The sequence below is a fragment of the Schistocerca gregaria genome, chromosome 4 (assembly GCF_023897955.1).
Source record: "Schistocerca gregaria isolate iqSchGreg1 chromosome 4, iqSchGreg1.2, whole genome shotgun sequence".
In the NCBI taxonomy this organism is placed as follows: domain Eukaryota; kingdom Metazoa; phylum Arthropoda; class Insecta; order Orthoptera; family Acrididae; genus Schistocerca; species Schistocerca gregaria.
The window spans coordinates 511,850,545-511,868,486 of NC_064923.1; the positions used below are offsets into that span (position 1 = coordinate 511,850,545).

At 43.4% G+C, this 17,942-nt stretch overlaps 1 protein-coding gene across 1 annotated transcript in view; it reads left to right on the forward strand.

Annotated features, from left to right (window-relative positions):
- LOC126266940 (UDP-glycosyltransferase UGT5-like) overlaps window positions 1–17,942 on the forward strand; it is a 91,263-nt gene that overhangs the window by 26,855 nt on the left and 46,466 nt on the right. The window contains exon 2 of the mRNA XM_049971634.1: window positions 16,292–17,110. Coding sequence (XP_049827591.1) covers window positions 16,292–17,110 — 819 coding nt within the window. The remainder of the gene's footprint in view (window positions 1–16,291; window positions 17,111–17,942) is intronic.

A 17,942-nucleotide genomic window follows, 5' to 3' on the forward strand; every position in this document is an offset into this window, starting at 1 on the left:
ATGGGACTTAACATGTGAGGTCATCAGCCCTCTATAACTTAGAACTACTTAAACCTAACTAATCTAAGGACATCACACACATCCATGCCCGAGGGCAGGATTCGAACCTACTACCTTAGCGGTAGCACGGTTCCAGACTGAAGCGCCTAGAACCGCTCAGCCACATCGGCCGGCCTACATTTTAAGGACACTGTGCGCTTTTTAGGTCTTCTGTTGGACTCGAATTTATCCTGGTTCCCACACCTGAAAAAACTGCGAATAAAGGGCTTCAACTCATTGAATATTTTGAAATGGCTCAGCGGAAAGGTGTGAGAAGCGCGCAGGTCTCACCACCTGCAGTTTCATAGATCGTTTACCAGGTCACTGATTACAGCAATATGGTTTAAAGATCAGCTCATATTCGTGTCTCAAGATGGTGTGTGGAAATACGATATAAAAGGTATCGAGGGATAGTGGTTACCCTTTTATATCCAGGAGAAATGGTTCGGTTTCTGAAAAATTGCATTCCTGGTTACTGCTGTTTGTAATCAACAAAACTCTTCTTTGCATATCCAGGAGTTCGGTACATTTGAAGGTTTTGATATAACATAACACAGTGAATCCTTTTTAAAGCAAGAAAGCCCAGCTCTCTAGACAAGTGTCAGGTGCTATTTAAGACCTGTTATAAACGTGCACAATGCATGCATTTTCAGAAGTACGCTGAACTAAACATCAGCGAAAATATGTACGGAGATACTCGGAAGCAGTTTTAAATTGACATGTGCTATACCAAAGTTGGATTTGTGTCTGTATTGCGAGAAACATTTTACGCAAATAGATCGTGCCGATTCTCCCGAAGGAATTAGAAAACCTAAAACTGAAAGCTCAAGTCACCATACTAGGGCTGAAGCAGCCACAAAACGCTTGTCGCTAACGATGATAAAACCGAAACGACAGCTAATATTGTGACTTTGTGCGTCCGTTGTAAGCTGTGCTATTCCGCACACTATCCTGAATTTTAACAAGGCCAGTACACTTGTAACAACATGGCAACAGGTAATGCTGTTAGCAACAGGGCTTTACTGTGTTTCTGACAAGAAAGCAGTGCCAGGGGAGGCTCAGTAGAAAGCTACGCCTGAAGCGCATTCTTAAACATTTCAATCCGCTCAGTGATAGTGAGTTTCGGAATCGGACAATGTCTCGAACACATCTAGCGGATAAATGTTTCCTAAAATCTGATAGTAAATGCTTCGCTCTTGTATACCAGAGATTTATCGTTATAGAGCATGGTTTACTACTAAGTGAAAGGGATTTCGTCCTTGAGTAACACAGATCCTTACGTCTATGTCTCTCAGACGAATGAATTCATGGTCGACTCAAAGGACAACGGACTTCTTGTTTGTAAGGTGGAAGCAAAGGACTTCAGGGATCTTAGCGCAATAAACCAAGGTTTGCGTAGAGGCTCACTCAGAATAAGAGCAACCCCCATGGGGTTCACGGTTCTTTCGTGAGTTCGTGCGTGGTGAACGCAGGACCTCGAGGTATTGTAGCCAGTTTTTCCTTACCTAGCTGCATTTCCTTCACCCTACCCTCTACCTCCCCTCGCTCCTTCCCCGTTGCCCGTGCTTCGCCTTTCTCTGTGTTCTGATTTACATCGACCTGGCTATCCACCTGGTTTCCTGTGTTGCGTGCAGTTTCGTTCCTTCTGCCTGTTATTTCATCCTTTTTGGCTTTTAGGTCCCCATTTTAGGTTTGACCTCCGCTTCTAAATTTTCTGTTTTTAGTGTGAGCCATTTGGGGGAGAACTCCCTCCCATAGCATCCATGGTCTTGTTTGGTCCAAGCTCTGTAGCCTTATGGGCTGCCAGCAAAAGTCAACTGTCCAGGGCTTTAAACCTCCAAGGTGCTATGTGCACTGATCCATTGGTACTTGCAGAACACCTCGCGATATATTTTGCTATGGCATCGGCATCCTGTTGCCTTTCTCCAGCAGCAACGCGAAGTTGAACACATTCCCCCCCCCCCCCCCCCCCAGTTTCTTCCTGCATCATGCTGAGCCCTATAATGAATCCTTTACTGCATAGGAATGCTTGCAGGCTCTTACCTCTTCACGAGACACAGCCCCAGGCTTGGATACCATCCACAACCAGATGATCCAACAGTTGGATGTTCCCCAGAGGCAACACCTTCTCATGGTCTTCAACTGAATTGGGCTCACAGGTGCTTTTCCATCACAATGGTAACAGAATAATCATTCTCGTCTTTAAGCTGAGGAAGAACCCGACGTCTCTCGACAGCTACCACCTGATTAGCCTGACGAATGTACTTTGTAAACTGCTAGAGGGGATGGTTAGCTTCAGATTATGTTGGGTCCCAAATCTCGGGAACATCTGACCTGTATTAGTGTGCCTTTCATGAATCACATCTCCAACTGACCATTTACACAGATTGGAAACAGCTATCTGACAGGCTTTCATTCACTGCTGGCACTTTGTCACGATATTCTTTGACCTACGTAAGACGTATGACACGGCTTGTGTCATCACATTTTAGTACCCTCCATGACTGCGGCTTTCGTGGCCCCTTTCCGATTTGTATCCTCAATTTTCTATCTCGCCAGCTCCTCCAGATTCGAGTTGGCACCTCACTCATCGCCCTTCTCCATTCTCCAATTCCCTGACCACCCTATGTACCCTGTCCTGTTTGCAAACGAGGGATGTCTCCCTCCTGACAACTGCCCATGGGTGAGATTGCTGGTTGGCACGTCTCACTTCCCCATCAGATCTCCATATTCATTCACTGGAATCCACCCCATGTGTTTTCTCCCCCCAACCCCTCCCCCCCCCCCCCTCCTGGGTGGTATCTAGACCACAGATTATGACCGACCTATTCCAGGGTCCTAAGATCTCTGTCGCCCCTATGGTTTTCTGTCATCTTATACATGCCATCCTTGCAGAGTTCCAGGGTGTTACCATCTTCTAAAATGGTTCTAAGGCAATTGTTAAGGTGGGATACTCTTTCACGTCTGCTACTGGCTTAGAACAACGTTCATTGCTGGATCTTGTAGTGTGCTCACAGCAATGCTCCTAGTCCTCCATTTTGTTTCTCAAGCCTCCCTCCAGTGTTTTACTTTGTACTGACTCAATGAGCAGCCTGCAGTCTATCGACCGATGCTACTTTCGTCGCCCTTTTGTCTCTGTTATCCATGACCTCCGTGCCCTTACCCATGCCGCCTGCTCAGTAGTCTCTCTCTGGGTCCCAAGTTACGTGGGCTTCCCAGGGAATGAACTGGCTGACCGTTTGCCTCTAGAAGCAGATACTTAGCCCACATCTCCTTTCATGGTTCCAGCTGCGGATTTGCGTCAAATCTCTTTGCCAAAAGTGGAATGCCATATGGTGCGCTGCTGCTCATAGTAATATGCTCCACACAATCAAGGAGTCTACTGCAGTTAGTCGCTCTGCCTTCCGCTCCTCTCGGAAGAAGCCTTTGTTTAATTCCATCTACGCATTGGCCACACGAGGCTCGCTCACTATTTACTCCTGCGTAACGAACCACCTCCGCAATGTGGTTGTGGAGCAAGACATTTTGGTGGAATGTCCCCTTCATTTGACCTTTCGTGCTAACTACTGTCTTCCAGATTGCTTAAATTTGATATCAGGAGACGATTCACGAGTGGTTGAACTGGTCCTTAGTTTCCTCCGTGAAAGTGGTCTCTGTTTCCAGATGTAACGTTTTGCTTTACTCCTAGAGGAGACAGGGTGATTGTGGCTGAGACCTCTCCCGATGTCTTCTAGGTCTGGGACCCCCTGACCACTCCCCCATGGAAAGGGCGCCCCCTTTTCTCCAATTCTTTTATTTGGTCTCATCTTTAGTGACTTTTACTTCATGTTTTTGACTTCATTATTTTATAATTTGGCTCCGACTGGATCCATCCACTTCTAGCGGACCGTCTTTCTTCTGTGAGTAATTTTGGAATCATGGGGCTGATGGCCTCGCATTTTTTGGTCCCATAAACCCTCTCAAACAATTAATCAAAATGAGAGCACACTTCAGAAACAAAGCTTGTTTTTAAAAAAATACAACAAAACAGGTACAAACAATGTTTATTGCAACACAAATCCGCAAAAGTAGCAGCAGAAAGAATTTAAATTTAACATAATTTCTGTTGAAATTACACTCAAAATAGTCAGTATAACGTTTCCTGTCTTATGTGGGTAGAACGCGAAAAACGTGCAAATCCACTATTCTCACTTGATGGGTGATGATAGAAATCGTGTTGACCTGGGATATACTGACATGCTAGTAAACGACCGTGGAGTATGGGTTCAGTTGAGAGACTGGGTTCGCGATTTACTGTTTGAAAGGTTCTTAGTAATGAAGGAAGTCATAGAGAAAAACGGAAGTGATTCCTTGAATTACTCAAGGAAGTGTTATACGCCACCAGCTGTTCCTATTATATATATATATATATATATATATATATATATATATATAGTAGACAATATGAGCAGCCATGTTAGACTGTTTTGCATGTGATGCTGTCATTTAGCGTCTCGTAAAGTCATAAAATACCAAAGGCAACTACAAAATGATTCAGAAAAAATCTCTGAGGTATGAAAAGTGGGAACTGTCCGACATAATGGAAAGTGCTGTCATGCACATGAATACTAAGAGGAATCGCTGAACTTCGGTTTCTCGATAAACCACACTAATATAAAGTATATCCATTTAACTAATTACCTAGAGATAACAATTACGAATAACTTAAATTGCAACGATGACGTTGCGGAAGGGAAGGCGAACATTTAGAAGATGAAACAAATCCACTAAAACCACCTTCACTACGCTTGTCCTTCCTGCTAGATTATTGATGTGCGATATGAGATCATTACAGGCAGGATTGCCTGTTTGTTTGCCTGTTTGTCATGAATATGATAAGAAAGAGGGGACTGTAAGTCGCTAAAACAAATATTTCTTCTTGCGGCGAGATCTTTCACAAAATTTCAATCACCAACGTTCTCTTCCGACTGCGAAAATATTTTTTGACACCCATCTGCATAGGGAGAAATGGTTGCTGTAATGAAAGAAGAGAAGTCAGAGCTCGCGCGGAATGACTTAGTGTTCGTTTCTTCCGCGTGCTGTTCTAGAGTGCAAGGAACCTTCTGCCGGGCACTTGCAGAGTAGTCATGTAGACATAGACGTACGTCTTCTTGGCGCTTTTTCATCGACAAAAGTATAATACAATGCAGGAAAAATTTGTTAATGGTGACAGTCCTATTTTCCCTTTTGTTTCTTAGCTTCTTTGCAATGGTTTCACAAACCATTTTCTCATGTATTAAGGGGTGGTGGCTTGTCTTGCTTTGCTATTCACTCTCTTCGTGGCCGCCTCCCACAATCGAGTGCTCGGCCACATAGAAGGGCAGCACTGCCGGACGTCTTTAACCTTCCCTAGTTGTTTGCGATAAACCTAATGAGGAAAAAAATTGTTTTGCTTTTTTCTGGTATCAGCAGTAAGCTGAAAAACGCAGGTATTTCAACAGTACGTTGTAACAGCGGAGTTAAGTTGTTTTCCCATGAAAATTAAAGCTAGTTTTAAACAAAGTCAGTTGGGCAGTAACTGTTACGTAATATGCAGAACGGCGTTTTACATCATTTATACTGCCAGCATCAATGAAGCTTATGTATGTAAGCATTAAGTTTTTGCTCTGTAAAATACGCATTTTGTAAGTTGCAACGTTGTTCGGGTGAACGTTGCAGTTTTATCTTTAAAATAATCTTGTGGAGGGTTGCTTCATAATCATCCTCCAGTGGGACATCTATGCCATTACAAGGCCATTTTATTGCAAGTTTTCTGGAGCTGCGATAAACAGAGGGATGATAGTAGGGTAGCAACGAGAAGTTCGAACGCAATTGCTATAGCGTTTATATTGGAGCATCGACCCGAACAGTGGTGCGTCTAAACCTACATGGATACTCTGAAAATCACACTTAAATGCCTGGCAGAGCGTTCATCGAAGCACCTTCACAATAATTCTCTATTATTGCACTGTCGACAAAAAAAAACGTGTCTTTCCGTTCGAGCTCTGATTTCCCTTATTTTATTACGATGATAGTTCCTCCTTACGTATCTCGGCGTCTACAAAATATTTTTACATCTGGAGACAATGTTGGTGATTGAAATTTTGTGAGAAGATCCTGCCACAATGAGAAACACCTTTGTTTTAATGATGTGAACCGGAAATTGTGTAATATGTCCACGATACTCTCTCCTCTATTACTCAATAACACGAAACTTCCTGCCATTCTTTGAACTTCCTCGATGTACTCTGTTAGTGCTCTTATCTGGTAACGATCCCACAGGACGCAGCAGTACTCGAAAAGGGGAAGGACAAGCGTAGTGTAGACAATCTATTCAGTAGATCTGTTTGCATTTTCTAAATGTTCTGTAAATTAAAAGCAGTCTTCCGATCGGCTTCCCTGCAACATTTTCTATGCGTTCTAATTGTAATTATAATTACTTGGTATTTAGTTGAATTTACGGCCTTTACATTTACCTATTTATCGTGTAATCTAAGTTGGATTCCTTTTAGCGCTCATGTGGATGACCTCACACCTTTAATTATTTAGGGTCAGTTGTCAATCTTAGCACCATATAGATATCTTTTCTAAATTTTTCTGCAATTATTGATCTTCTGATGACTTTACTAGTCGATAAACGGCAGCGTCATCTGCAGACAACCTAAGACGGCTGAGGAGATTTTTCTAAATAGTTTATACAGATAAGGATCAATATAGGCGCTCTAACATCACAATGGGGACGGCCAGAAGTCACTTCTGTTTTACTCGATGACTTTCCATCATTTACTACGAACTGTGACATCTGACAGCAGACAACGAATCCATTCGCATAACCGAGACGATATTCCATAGCACACGATTTTTTGATTACAAGCCGCTTGTGAGGTACAGTTCCAAAAGCCTTCTGGAAATTCAGAAATACGGAATCTATTTGAAATTCCTCGTCAGTAGAACTCGACACTTCCAGTGAGCAAGAATTTATTGTGTTTAACAAGAATGTTTTCTAAATCATTGTGGACTGTGTGTCAATAGACAGTTCTCTTCGAGGTAATTCATAATGTTCGAACACAATGTACATTAAAAAATCCTGCTGTGTACCGACGGTGGTGATATGGGTCTGTAATTCAGTGGTTTATTACTGTTGCCTTTCTTGAATATTAGTGTGACCTGCGCGACTTGCCAGTCTTTGGATACCGATCTTTCGTAGAGCGAGAAGTTGTAGTTATTTATTTATTTACTTATTTATTTACTTTTAGCATAACCAAATTAGGGCCTTAAGGCCCTCTTACATCCGACGAAGTAGTTCACAGTAATGTCATAATAACAATGATAAAAATAATAGTAATGGATGAGGAAGGTGAAGGGGAAGTGGGCATAAGGAATTACATAAATTGAGTACATTAGAGTCTAAGGTTAGAGTTGCCAGGAATGAAAAAGTTATAGATGAACAAGATTGAAATGGATGACAGTAGAAGACATGAAACACTCAAATACCAGCAGAGAAAAGATGGGGGAAGAGGGTAGGGAGGCGATTTGAGGGGTAGTGGGAATTTGCGAGTCTATGTTTTGGATCTGAGAAAGAGATGCCATTTAGAATTAATGGTGGAAGAGACCCTCTGTATCGAGTGGTAATGAGTCTTTTCATGAGCGACTGATTGTCTATGTTGAGTTTCAAATCTAATTTCTGTACCCAGTGTTAAAAGCAAGTAAAACAAAATTATGAAAGGTGGGCCATTAGCTGTCTTTTGAAACTTTGAAGTAATTTGGTATGTCTGATACTTTGTGAAAATTGTTAGTCGGGTCCCTGATACGGATCAAGATTTAGAGTATGGCAGTGTTATGTGCTGGTACAGAGAGGATTTTACTGTGTTGAGAGCGGGTATTTCTGCTATGCTCTTCAGATAGTAGTGTAGAAGTTGGAGATAAGTGAGATGGAGCACTGTGATTGAGAAGACGACGGAGCAAGAATAGAGTGTGACAGTCTCTACGCTTATTGCCCCGTTGCCGTGATGATTGTTTGTAGGCAGGAGTGATATGGTTGAAAAATCGAATGTCACAAATGTATTGTGCACATGCATTCATCGCCTGTTCCAACCTGTGAGCTTTCGCATGAAAGTCCTTGAAGCATAGCACCACCATAGACGAGTATAGGGAGTAAGAGTGACTCTACAAGTTTCTTTTTAAACACTAAAGGAAATACTTTTTATATTTCTGTAATGAGTGAAGTAACGCTGACACTGTCTTCAAGATTTCAATTGAGTTTTCTGTCCATCCTAGGCGATGGTTCAGAATTATTCCCAAATTCTTTGTAGAAAAAGAATTTCCGTGCCATTTAGAATTAATGGTGGAAGAGACTCTCTGTATCGAGGGGTAATGAGTCTTTTTATGAGCGACTGATTGTCTATGTTGAGTTTCAAATCTAATTTCTGTACCCAGTGTTAAAAGCAAGTAAATCAGAATTTACGTGCTGGATGGCTGTGAACGAGTTTGTTGAGTCTGTCTTAGATACAGTTGGAGATCGTCAGTGTACAAGTGATGTTTACTGTGGGAAAGAATTGTTGAGACATCATTGAAATAAAAGAATAGTAGTGGTCCCAATACTGACCCTTGAGGGACCCCTGACACTACATTCCTCCATTATGACCTTTCTGTTACTCATTACACATTGCTGGCGAGATGTAAGGTAAGAGTGGGACCGTTCTACAGCACTTGAAGAAAAGTCAAGGCTTTAGAATGCAGCAAGTAAAATGTCAAAGTCCACAGTGTCGAATACTTTGCTGAAATCTAAGCAGCACTTAAGTCTCCTGCTGTTCGTTCATAGAATGTTCTAAATCGTCAGGCCCTGTTATAAGGGCAGTCGGTGTGCTGAGATTGTGCTGGAAACCAGACTAGTGTTCATCTAAATGGTTTTATGATGTTAAATAATTAGTGAGCTTCCATGAACTACATATTCTAAAGCCTTGAGTAGTGCTGGTAGAACGCAAATTCATCTGTATTCGGAGGATTTTTGGCATATTCCTTCTTTGGTAATGGTATTGTGACTCACGTCTTCCAGTCTGACAGGTGCAACAGGTTAAAGAATGTTCGTTACTATGGGCAGCATGGATCGACTAGAAAATTAACCGTTTGCGCTCTAATATTATCGTGTTCTGCAGCTGCAGAAAGAATTCGTGCAGTTGACATTCTGATTGTGCTAGGACTAATAGTCTTCAGATAATTTCTCGTAGCCACTAGCCACTGATGCGTTAAGAGAGTGGATAGTTTGTGCCCTTGTGCGTTGGTCAAGTATAGGTGTCGGTGTTGCGAAATACTCACTTAGGTAGTCAATAGGAAGCAAATTCAGCAGCAGATTTAACTTTGCCTATTCCTAGGCCTCGTAGATACTTCCACAGTACGGCAGATCTGTGAAAGTACTCAGATAGTGGGTATACCTGAGTTTTGCATTCCTGGCGGATTGACTTACATGGTTGCGTAGCTGCTTGTATGTGATGTGATCATCAGGTGACGCATGCCGCTTGTATTTCCTGTGTGCTGCGCCTCTGACATTCATGAGGTGTTTGAGGTGATCTGTGAGCCACAGCGCATATTTTCCCCTTACTCTTACTGTTTTTAGGGGAGCATATTTCGAAACTTTATTTATGTCGACGATATTTTCTGCTGTCTGACAAGAAATGAGAGTATGGAGCTATTGCATCTGCATACTCTGAAAGGAACCTTAGATACACAGTCTGGACCAGAAGACTTTCTATCATTAAGTGATTTAAGTTGCTACTTCGAGGCTACCTACTTCTCACTCATGATGGCAGTTGTTCTTTAGTCTAATGCTGCTACTTCTTCTTTAGTAAAGGATTTTCGGAAGGATACGTTTTGTAACTCTGGTTTAGTGGCACTGATGCCGATACTATATGCGTTACTATGGCGCAGAGAAGGCGTTATGTCTTGGCGCGAACATACTTCACATACGACCAGAATGTCATGGGATTTCGTGGCAGGTTTCGTTTCGTTGTGCAAACTATTATAAGCATCTCGCATTGAAGTCCTCAAAGTTTAGAGCTTCTGTACGTTAGTTTAAATTTGGCATGCTTTTTTCCTTTTTTCTGCTGCAGTGTTCACACCTGTTTTGTGCGCCAAGGGGATCACCTACGTCGTTTGTTATTTTACTTGATACAAATCTCTCAATTACTGCAGATACTATGTCTCTTAATTCAAGCCACGTCTGGTCTACACTTAAATTATAAATTTTTATATTTTTGAGTAGGATATTTTTCGTTTATTTTTGGACTATTTGGGAGTTAGGGTATGCAGTCTTGTTATGGCAGCCCTATGTTCACTAATCCTTGTATCTGTTTGATGCTCGTTATCAGCTCAGGAATATTTACAGCTAAGAGGTAAAGTGAGTTATGACAACCGTTTATTATTACATTGGGCTCTTGAACTAATTGCTCAAAATAATTTTCAGGCAATGTTTTCATAACAGAATCGGATGTTTTTGCGTTATTCCCTATTTAAATATGTATTTTCGCCAACGTGTGAGGGTAAATGAAATCACCACCAACTATAATTGTATGAGTCTGGTGTGTGTTTGAAATGAAACAAGTTCACTATGAACCTTACAGCGATTGTATCATCTGAGTAGGGATATTGGGGAACGGATCCAATTGTTAATCTGTTCCGGATGCCAAGAATGACCTCTACCGCCTCTAACTCACTGGTACTGTCTACTTCAATTTCGCTACAAGATAAAGTATTTCTAACAGCAACAAATACGCCGCCGTCAGCTATATGAAAACTATCCTTTCTGTGCGCCATTATGTCCTTAGAAAAAATTTCGGCTGAACTTATCTCCGGCGTTAGCCAGCTTTCAGTGCCTATAACGATTTGAGCATAAGCGCTTTCCACCAGCGCTTGGAGATCTCGTGCTTTCCCAGCACAGCTACGACAATTTACAACTTCTATACCGATTGTTCCTAGACATACGGTCTTCCTGTGTTGGGCCGGAGTAGCCGAGCGGTTCTAGGCGCTACATTGTGGAACCGCTCGACCGCTACGGTAGAAGGTTCTAATCATGCCGCGTGCATGCGTGCGTGCGTGCGTGCATGTGTGCGTGTGCGTGCGTGTTAGTTAGGTTTACGTAGTTCTAAGTTCTATGGGAATGATGACCTCAGAAGTTAAGTCCCGTAGTGCTCAGAGCCATTTGAACCATTTTTTTGTTCGACCTGCTCTCTCACAGACTGAAGGCCTTTTTCTTGTTTCTCCGGGGCCCTCTAACCTAAAATAAACCACCTAGCCCACGCCACACAGGCCCTGCTACTCGTAAAGCCACCTCAGCGAATTTAGAAAGCTCACCACCCCCCGGCGCAAGTCTAGGAATCTGCAGCCTACACGGTCGCAGAACCGGCTGAGCCCCTGATGGAGACCCTCTACTCGGCCTGTACCAGAGGTCCGCAATCGGTCCTCTTGACTTCGCGCAAATGGTGAGTTCTGCTTTCATCTAGCAAGCAAGACTGGCAGCCTTTCCCAGTTCTGATAGGCGCTCGAAATCAGAGAATCTCTTCTGCTCCGAAGAGGCACACGTCATTGGCACCCCGTCAGTTGGCTGCACCCTGCACCTTTCATGGTATTCAGGATTATTCGTTGCACATCTGGAGTGACTCCACAAGGTATGCGCACGGAGTGCACAATGGCCTTGTTCCCCTGTTTCGCATCCACGGCCCTAACGGGCCATGTTGTAGGATCACGTTCGTCTCGGCCCACAATATGGCTGCAGTAGCAACAGCTGTGCATTTGTCTGGATACATTCTGACATGCAGTATTGAGTTCGCTTAGCTGTGTAGTACTACCTTCATCACTTTTATTCGCAACTAGTTTAGGACATCGTTGCTTAAAATAAACATGCCGCACACAGTGTAGCCAACTAAAACGAACGATGGTTGTTTTGTCATAGGCAGCAAACGTCTGCTACGGACTGTGACAACTAGCACGCGCGGCAGCTCAGTTTTCACGCTGCTTGTTGTTGCTGTTGTTGTTGTTGTTGTTCTGGTCTTCAGTCCTGAGACTGGTTTGATGCAGCTCTCCATCCTACTCTATCCTGTGCAAGCTTCATCTCCCAATACCTACTGCAACCTACATCCTTCTTAATCTTAGTGTATTCATCTCTTGGTCTCCCTCTATGATTTTTACCCTCCACGCTGCTCTCCAATACTAAATTGGTGATCCCTTGATGCTTCAACACATGTCCTACCAACCGATCCCTTCTTCTAGTCATGTTATGCCACAAACTTTTCTTTCCAATCCTATTCAATACTTCCTCATTAGTTATGTGATCTACCCATCTAATCTTCAGCATTCTTCTGTAGCACCACATTTCAAAAGCTTCTATTCTCTTCTTGTCCAAACTATTTATCGTCCAAGTTTCGCTTCCATACATGGCTACACTCCATACAAATACTTTCAGAAACGGCTTCCTGACACTTAAATCTATATTCGATGTTAACAAATTTATCTTCTTCAGAAATGCTTTCCTTGCCATTGCCAGTCTACATTTTATATCTTCTCTAATTCGACCATCATCAGTTATTTTGCTCCCCAAATATCAAAACTCCTTTACTGCTTTAAGTGCCTCATTTCCTAATCTAATTCCCTCAGCATCACCCGACTTAATTCGACTACATTCCATTATCCTCGTTTTGCTTTTGTTGATGTTCATCGTATACCCTCCTTTCAAGACACTATCCATTCCATTCAACTGCTCTTCCAAGTCCTTTGCTGTCTCTAACAGAATTACAATGTCATCGGCAAACCTCAAAGTTTTTATTTTTTCTCCGTGGATTTTAATACCTACTCCGAATTTTTCTTTTGTTTCCTTCACTGCTTGCTCAATATACAGATTGAATAAGATCGCGGAGAGACTACAACTCCCTTCCCAACCACTGCCCCCCTTTCATGTCCCTCGACTCTTATAACTGCCATCTGGTTTCTGTACAAATTGTACGCTGCTAAAGAGCGTAAAATGAAGCGTGACGAGAAAAGTGCAGAAAAGTACTAGAAGTGACAGGCGCTAGACAACCGCATCAGACAGTGGACTTAAAAGCTGTGAGCAGTTTGCATAATGTGGCCAAAACATTTACATATCAGAATGACTTTTTCGCAAGAAATATACCATATACTCTGGTTTGCAAAACTAAAGGACGAAAGTAACTCTGGCATGACGTGTCACTGCCAAGAGACATAGAACGACGGAACTTGGACCATACGTAGAAAGAAATCCTACTGTACTATCGAAGGTAACTGAATGAGATACGCAATGAGACAAAAAGAAATGACACTTTTATTCAGAGACCAGGGCTGGTTAGAGAACTATTTTCTACACAAGTACCATATTATTTTGCGCACCCCCCCCCCCCCTCCCACCCCCCTTTCCCGCTCTCCTTCACACATCAGTAGCTGTTCCTTTTGCCCTTGGTAAGGCATTTGCAAGTAAGATAACGCAGTGCGTGTGTTAAGAAGAAACGCGCATGCCCTTTCGGACATGAATCCATGTCCCAAGGAGGCGGCACTGCGGCGACTACAGCCGTGGAATATGTTCGGGGGTACGAATACGAACAACCGTCAGCTACAAAAGGGAATGGCGACATGGAAAATTGATGACAGACCGGGACTCGCATCCAGATTTCCCGCTTTCCTCTAGCGATCGCCGTAACAGCTGTGGCTATCAGTGCACGATTCGCGACCAGACAATAACTTCCATACGTCGTCGTTCCTTCATCAGTGTGTACTGGTAAATATATTCTGTAAGCCCCTTTCAGGGGTCGCTGCCTCATAGCGGTGAATAAATAAGATATTGCATTATCTTCGCTATTGAGAAGAATGATGCAATGTTCTGTCGGACATACATGAAAAATAGATCTAAGTCTACTGATCGTTGAAACGGCGTTCCAAGTTGTATGTGAAACAAACATTAACAGATTAGTCTGCTAATGTGTTCCATATAAAACTTGAAACGCCAGATTTACATGTAGTAATCACTCTTGGATATATGATGGATAAATTCCGAATCGCGTCATACGAATATTGAAGTCATTCCTTGCCTGATGTGTCTCAAAATTGCGACCCATTAAGACTGAATTTAGAACTGGTGATTGTTTTAATTTCAAGTCTGACGCCGAATAAGAAATGACAAAATAAATCTTTTAGTGTGATGTTGATTACAAATTAAGTTTTCGGATTTTTTCCTTAACTTGCACAGTGAAACCTCACTTACTGTCAAATTTCATGATTCTAAATCAACAGGAAGTAGCCTATAGGTTTTTCTGAGTGTGATTGCATCAAGATATGTGACATAAGTGGCCGTAGTTCGTGATTGCATAGACGTTGAAGCTAATGTTTATTATGCCGTCAAGGGACCGAAGATCTTAGTACGTGACATAAATTTCAACTTGCTGTTGATATCAGTTTCTGACAAAAGGGGGTATCAACACTCGGATGGACAAACTGACAACGGAGCGATCGTAAGGGTTCCGTTTTTGCCGATTGAGTCACGGAACCCTAACAATGCAGTCAGGACCGGAAGCACCGATGAAAAGACGGACGTGGGGAAGGAGTACGTGTCAAAATAACGTTGACCGGTTTGTGTACCATGTTTAAAGATCTGGAGGTTAGTACATCCATGCAACATTATGCGTCGCGTGACCGTAAACACTTGGACTACCAAAACGATCATGTTCGACAATGTTCCTGTGTGCATTACTTGCTTCCACCTCTCACGATATCAGGGTACGTCCAGCATTGTTGAGCTTGATCGTTTTAGTGGCCAGAGTGCTACTGTGTGGCGACACATAATGTTGCATGGACGTACTGACCTCAATCACTGAACACTGACCATTCATCGTCATTGTGACACGGTACCATGTGTCTCTTCCGGGGGGAGGTCCATTCGGTTCTTAGTTCATTTCTATGGATGGCAATGTTCGGGCACATAGAACTGCATATGAGTAGGGGCTCTTGGAACGAGAGGAGATTCGGCAAATGGACTGGCCTGCCCCATCCTCAAACGTCATCGATCATGTGTGGGATGCGTTGCAGTACGTCCTCATGCACCAACGATGATCCAGCAGTCGTCAACAGCGCTGATGGAGGAATGGAACGCCCTACCCCAAGATTTCCATACCAAACTTGTGGGCAGCATGGGAGCGTGTTGACGAGCATGCACTGCCGTCAGTGATCATATCCCTAACAAATATGTCCCGTCTTCTGTGGTGTCTATAGCACCATCGTGAATTGCGGTGACTTCAGAGTAATTTCTGCCTTTGAATGAAAGTGTCATTTCTGCTCGGTTCATTCCGTATTTCTTTGTAACCTTCTGTACTATACTGTAGCACTTTCCATGTATGGTCCAAGTTTCAGGGCGCTACCTATGTCATCTGGCAGGGGACAAATCATACGAAGGTTTCTTACGACGGTATGTTTTGCACACCAGTGTATATTTTCCATTTCTGTGTTGGGAGACCCAAGATAGGGACATCATGAACACCCTGGCAACTCAGCGAAACAGTTAGAAACTAGTTAATGATCTCGGTGACGTAAACAACATTAACTGATCGCTGCATGCCCTGATAACTGTAACAGTAGAAGTGGCTAGACACACGTCGCAAACAAGTAAGGCTGACACTAATAATTAAGTGGTTAAAATATATACATAGCACTCATAAGTGAATGAAAATTTTCTGCTTACAGAACAGGTAATCACTAACACAGCCACACCATCTTCCTGACCTAGCGCTCGTTTCCTGCAACCAAGAAACGAGTAGATAACACTTGGCTTCAGGTGAAGACTCTATCCTCAGGCGACGTTATCGATTACCATTTCGTGAGGCACATGACCCAACGCCTTCCTGCAAAATATTGCAAAGATAGGGGTTAGTCGGGGTTGGGGATTTTCTCTGCCCGAGGACTGGCTGTTTGTTTTGCCCTCATCATTTCATCATCGTAATCGTCTTCATCCGTCAAAGTGGCTAAAATTGGACTGTTTAAAGATTAGGACTTTGTATGGGCGCTGATGACTGCGCAGTTGTGCGCCCCAGAAACCAACCATCACGATAGGGGTTAGTGACTCAAGCTAAAAGTATGTTGAGCAAATAATATAAATTAAGGGTATCTTTTGACATGACTTACTTTTTACTGGCTATATTTTAGCTGAACATGAATTCCTACTTTAGCCATCCATGTTTTTTTGCAGATGCAGTACATTTTCCTGGTGATTATAGTGGCAGTGCTACATGAAGAATCGAATGCTGCCCGCATTCTGGGTCTGTTCAATTATCCAGGAAAGAGCCACTTTATAATGTTCGAGGAGGTGATGAAGGCGCTCGCTGCCAAAGGCCACGAGGTGTTTGTCTACAGCCACTTCCCTCAAGCTAAGCCTGTACCAAACTACACTGACATAAGCCTGGTCGGTTCTCTGCCTTCCGTCGTGAATGGCATTCCAATGGACGATGCGTTTGGTAGAGATGACCCTTCGGTATCATTCAAACTATTCGAAAGCCTCACAGTGCACGCGTGTGATAAGCTGCTGCAGTTCCCCCCAATGCAACAGCTAATGAAGTCAAATGAAAAATACGATCTAATCTTCACTGAGCCATTCACGACTGACTGTATGCTGCCGTTCGTCTACAAATTTCAGGCACCCAACATTGGACTCATTTCTTCTGTCCTTATGCCGTGGAATCCGGATCGTTTTGGTTTACCTGACAATCCGTCGTATTTGCCACACATGTGTCTACTGCTCAGTGACCACATGAGCTTCTTTGAGCGTCTGAGAAACGCATGGTATGTGACCTACAGCAAGTTATTTTTTTACGAGTACCTGGATAAACCTGCAAATAAGATAGTCAGGAAGTACTTTAGCGACAGCCTCCCTCCTTTACAAGAAATAGCAAAAAGTACTAGCATGCTTTTCGTCAATTCACACCCATCTTTGAATCCTCCGCGACCAATTGTTCCAGCTGTTGTGGAGGTCGGCGGTATACACATCAACCCTGCTCAGAAGCTCCCAAAGGTAAGTGCTTCAACTTACTGTAAGTAGTCGTAAGTTACACCATAGTGTAAGAAAGCGCCCACTAAACAGCCGCCGCGCGTGATTAACCGAACTCCCAACGGTAGGTGATTCAGTTTACTATTTCACCTCATAGTAAGTTAAACCCTAATATAAAAAGTAAGGAAAAAAACCCGCTCATAAACCTCTGTGATCAGTTGACAATAGCAGTGCAACTATCCCGGGTGTACCCCCTGTTAGTCCACGGATTAGAATAGGCCTGAGGTATTCCTGCCTGTCATAAGAGGCGACATAATGGAGTCTCTCACGTTTCGGCCTTTATGTGATGGTCCCCTGTAGGGTTTGACCTCCTTCCTCGAACTTTCCCCGAAGAGCGAGCCCATTGGGTAAGGGCGCCTTATGTGGCACAGTATCCATCATGCGCTGAGAACTCTCGTATCCTTCATCAACGTGGATTTTAGCTCCTTTGCGCCTGATATCCAGTTCGGTAGGCAGTCTGTTGTGGTGGGGTCTCCATGTACCCTGTTGGTTGTAGCCCCCTGATGATGCCTGCGCCGTTAACTCCCCACATGTTCTAAGGAGTAGATGCCCTTCACCCTGGGGAATTTGGACTCAAGGCAATGGAAATCCTGCCAGGTGGCCTTTGCTGCGGCTGGGTGGCGCCTGTGGGGAGGGTCCCTGGTCGGAGTGGAGCATTTAGAGACAAGTTTGGGGAGGTGGAGGGCTTGTCCCAATTGGGCCCATGATCGGACTTGATAAAAACAGCATCCTCTGCCCAGTCATGGGCATTACTCGCCTGTGACAAGGTGGGGATGTTTGTTTCCATCATGCCCCA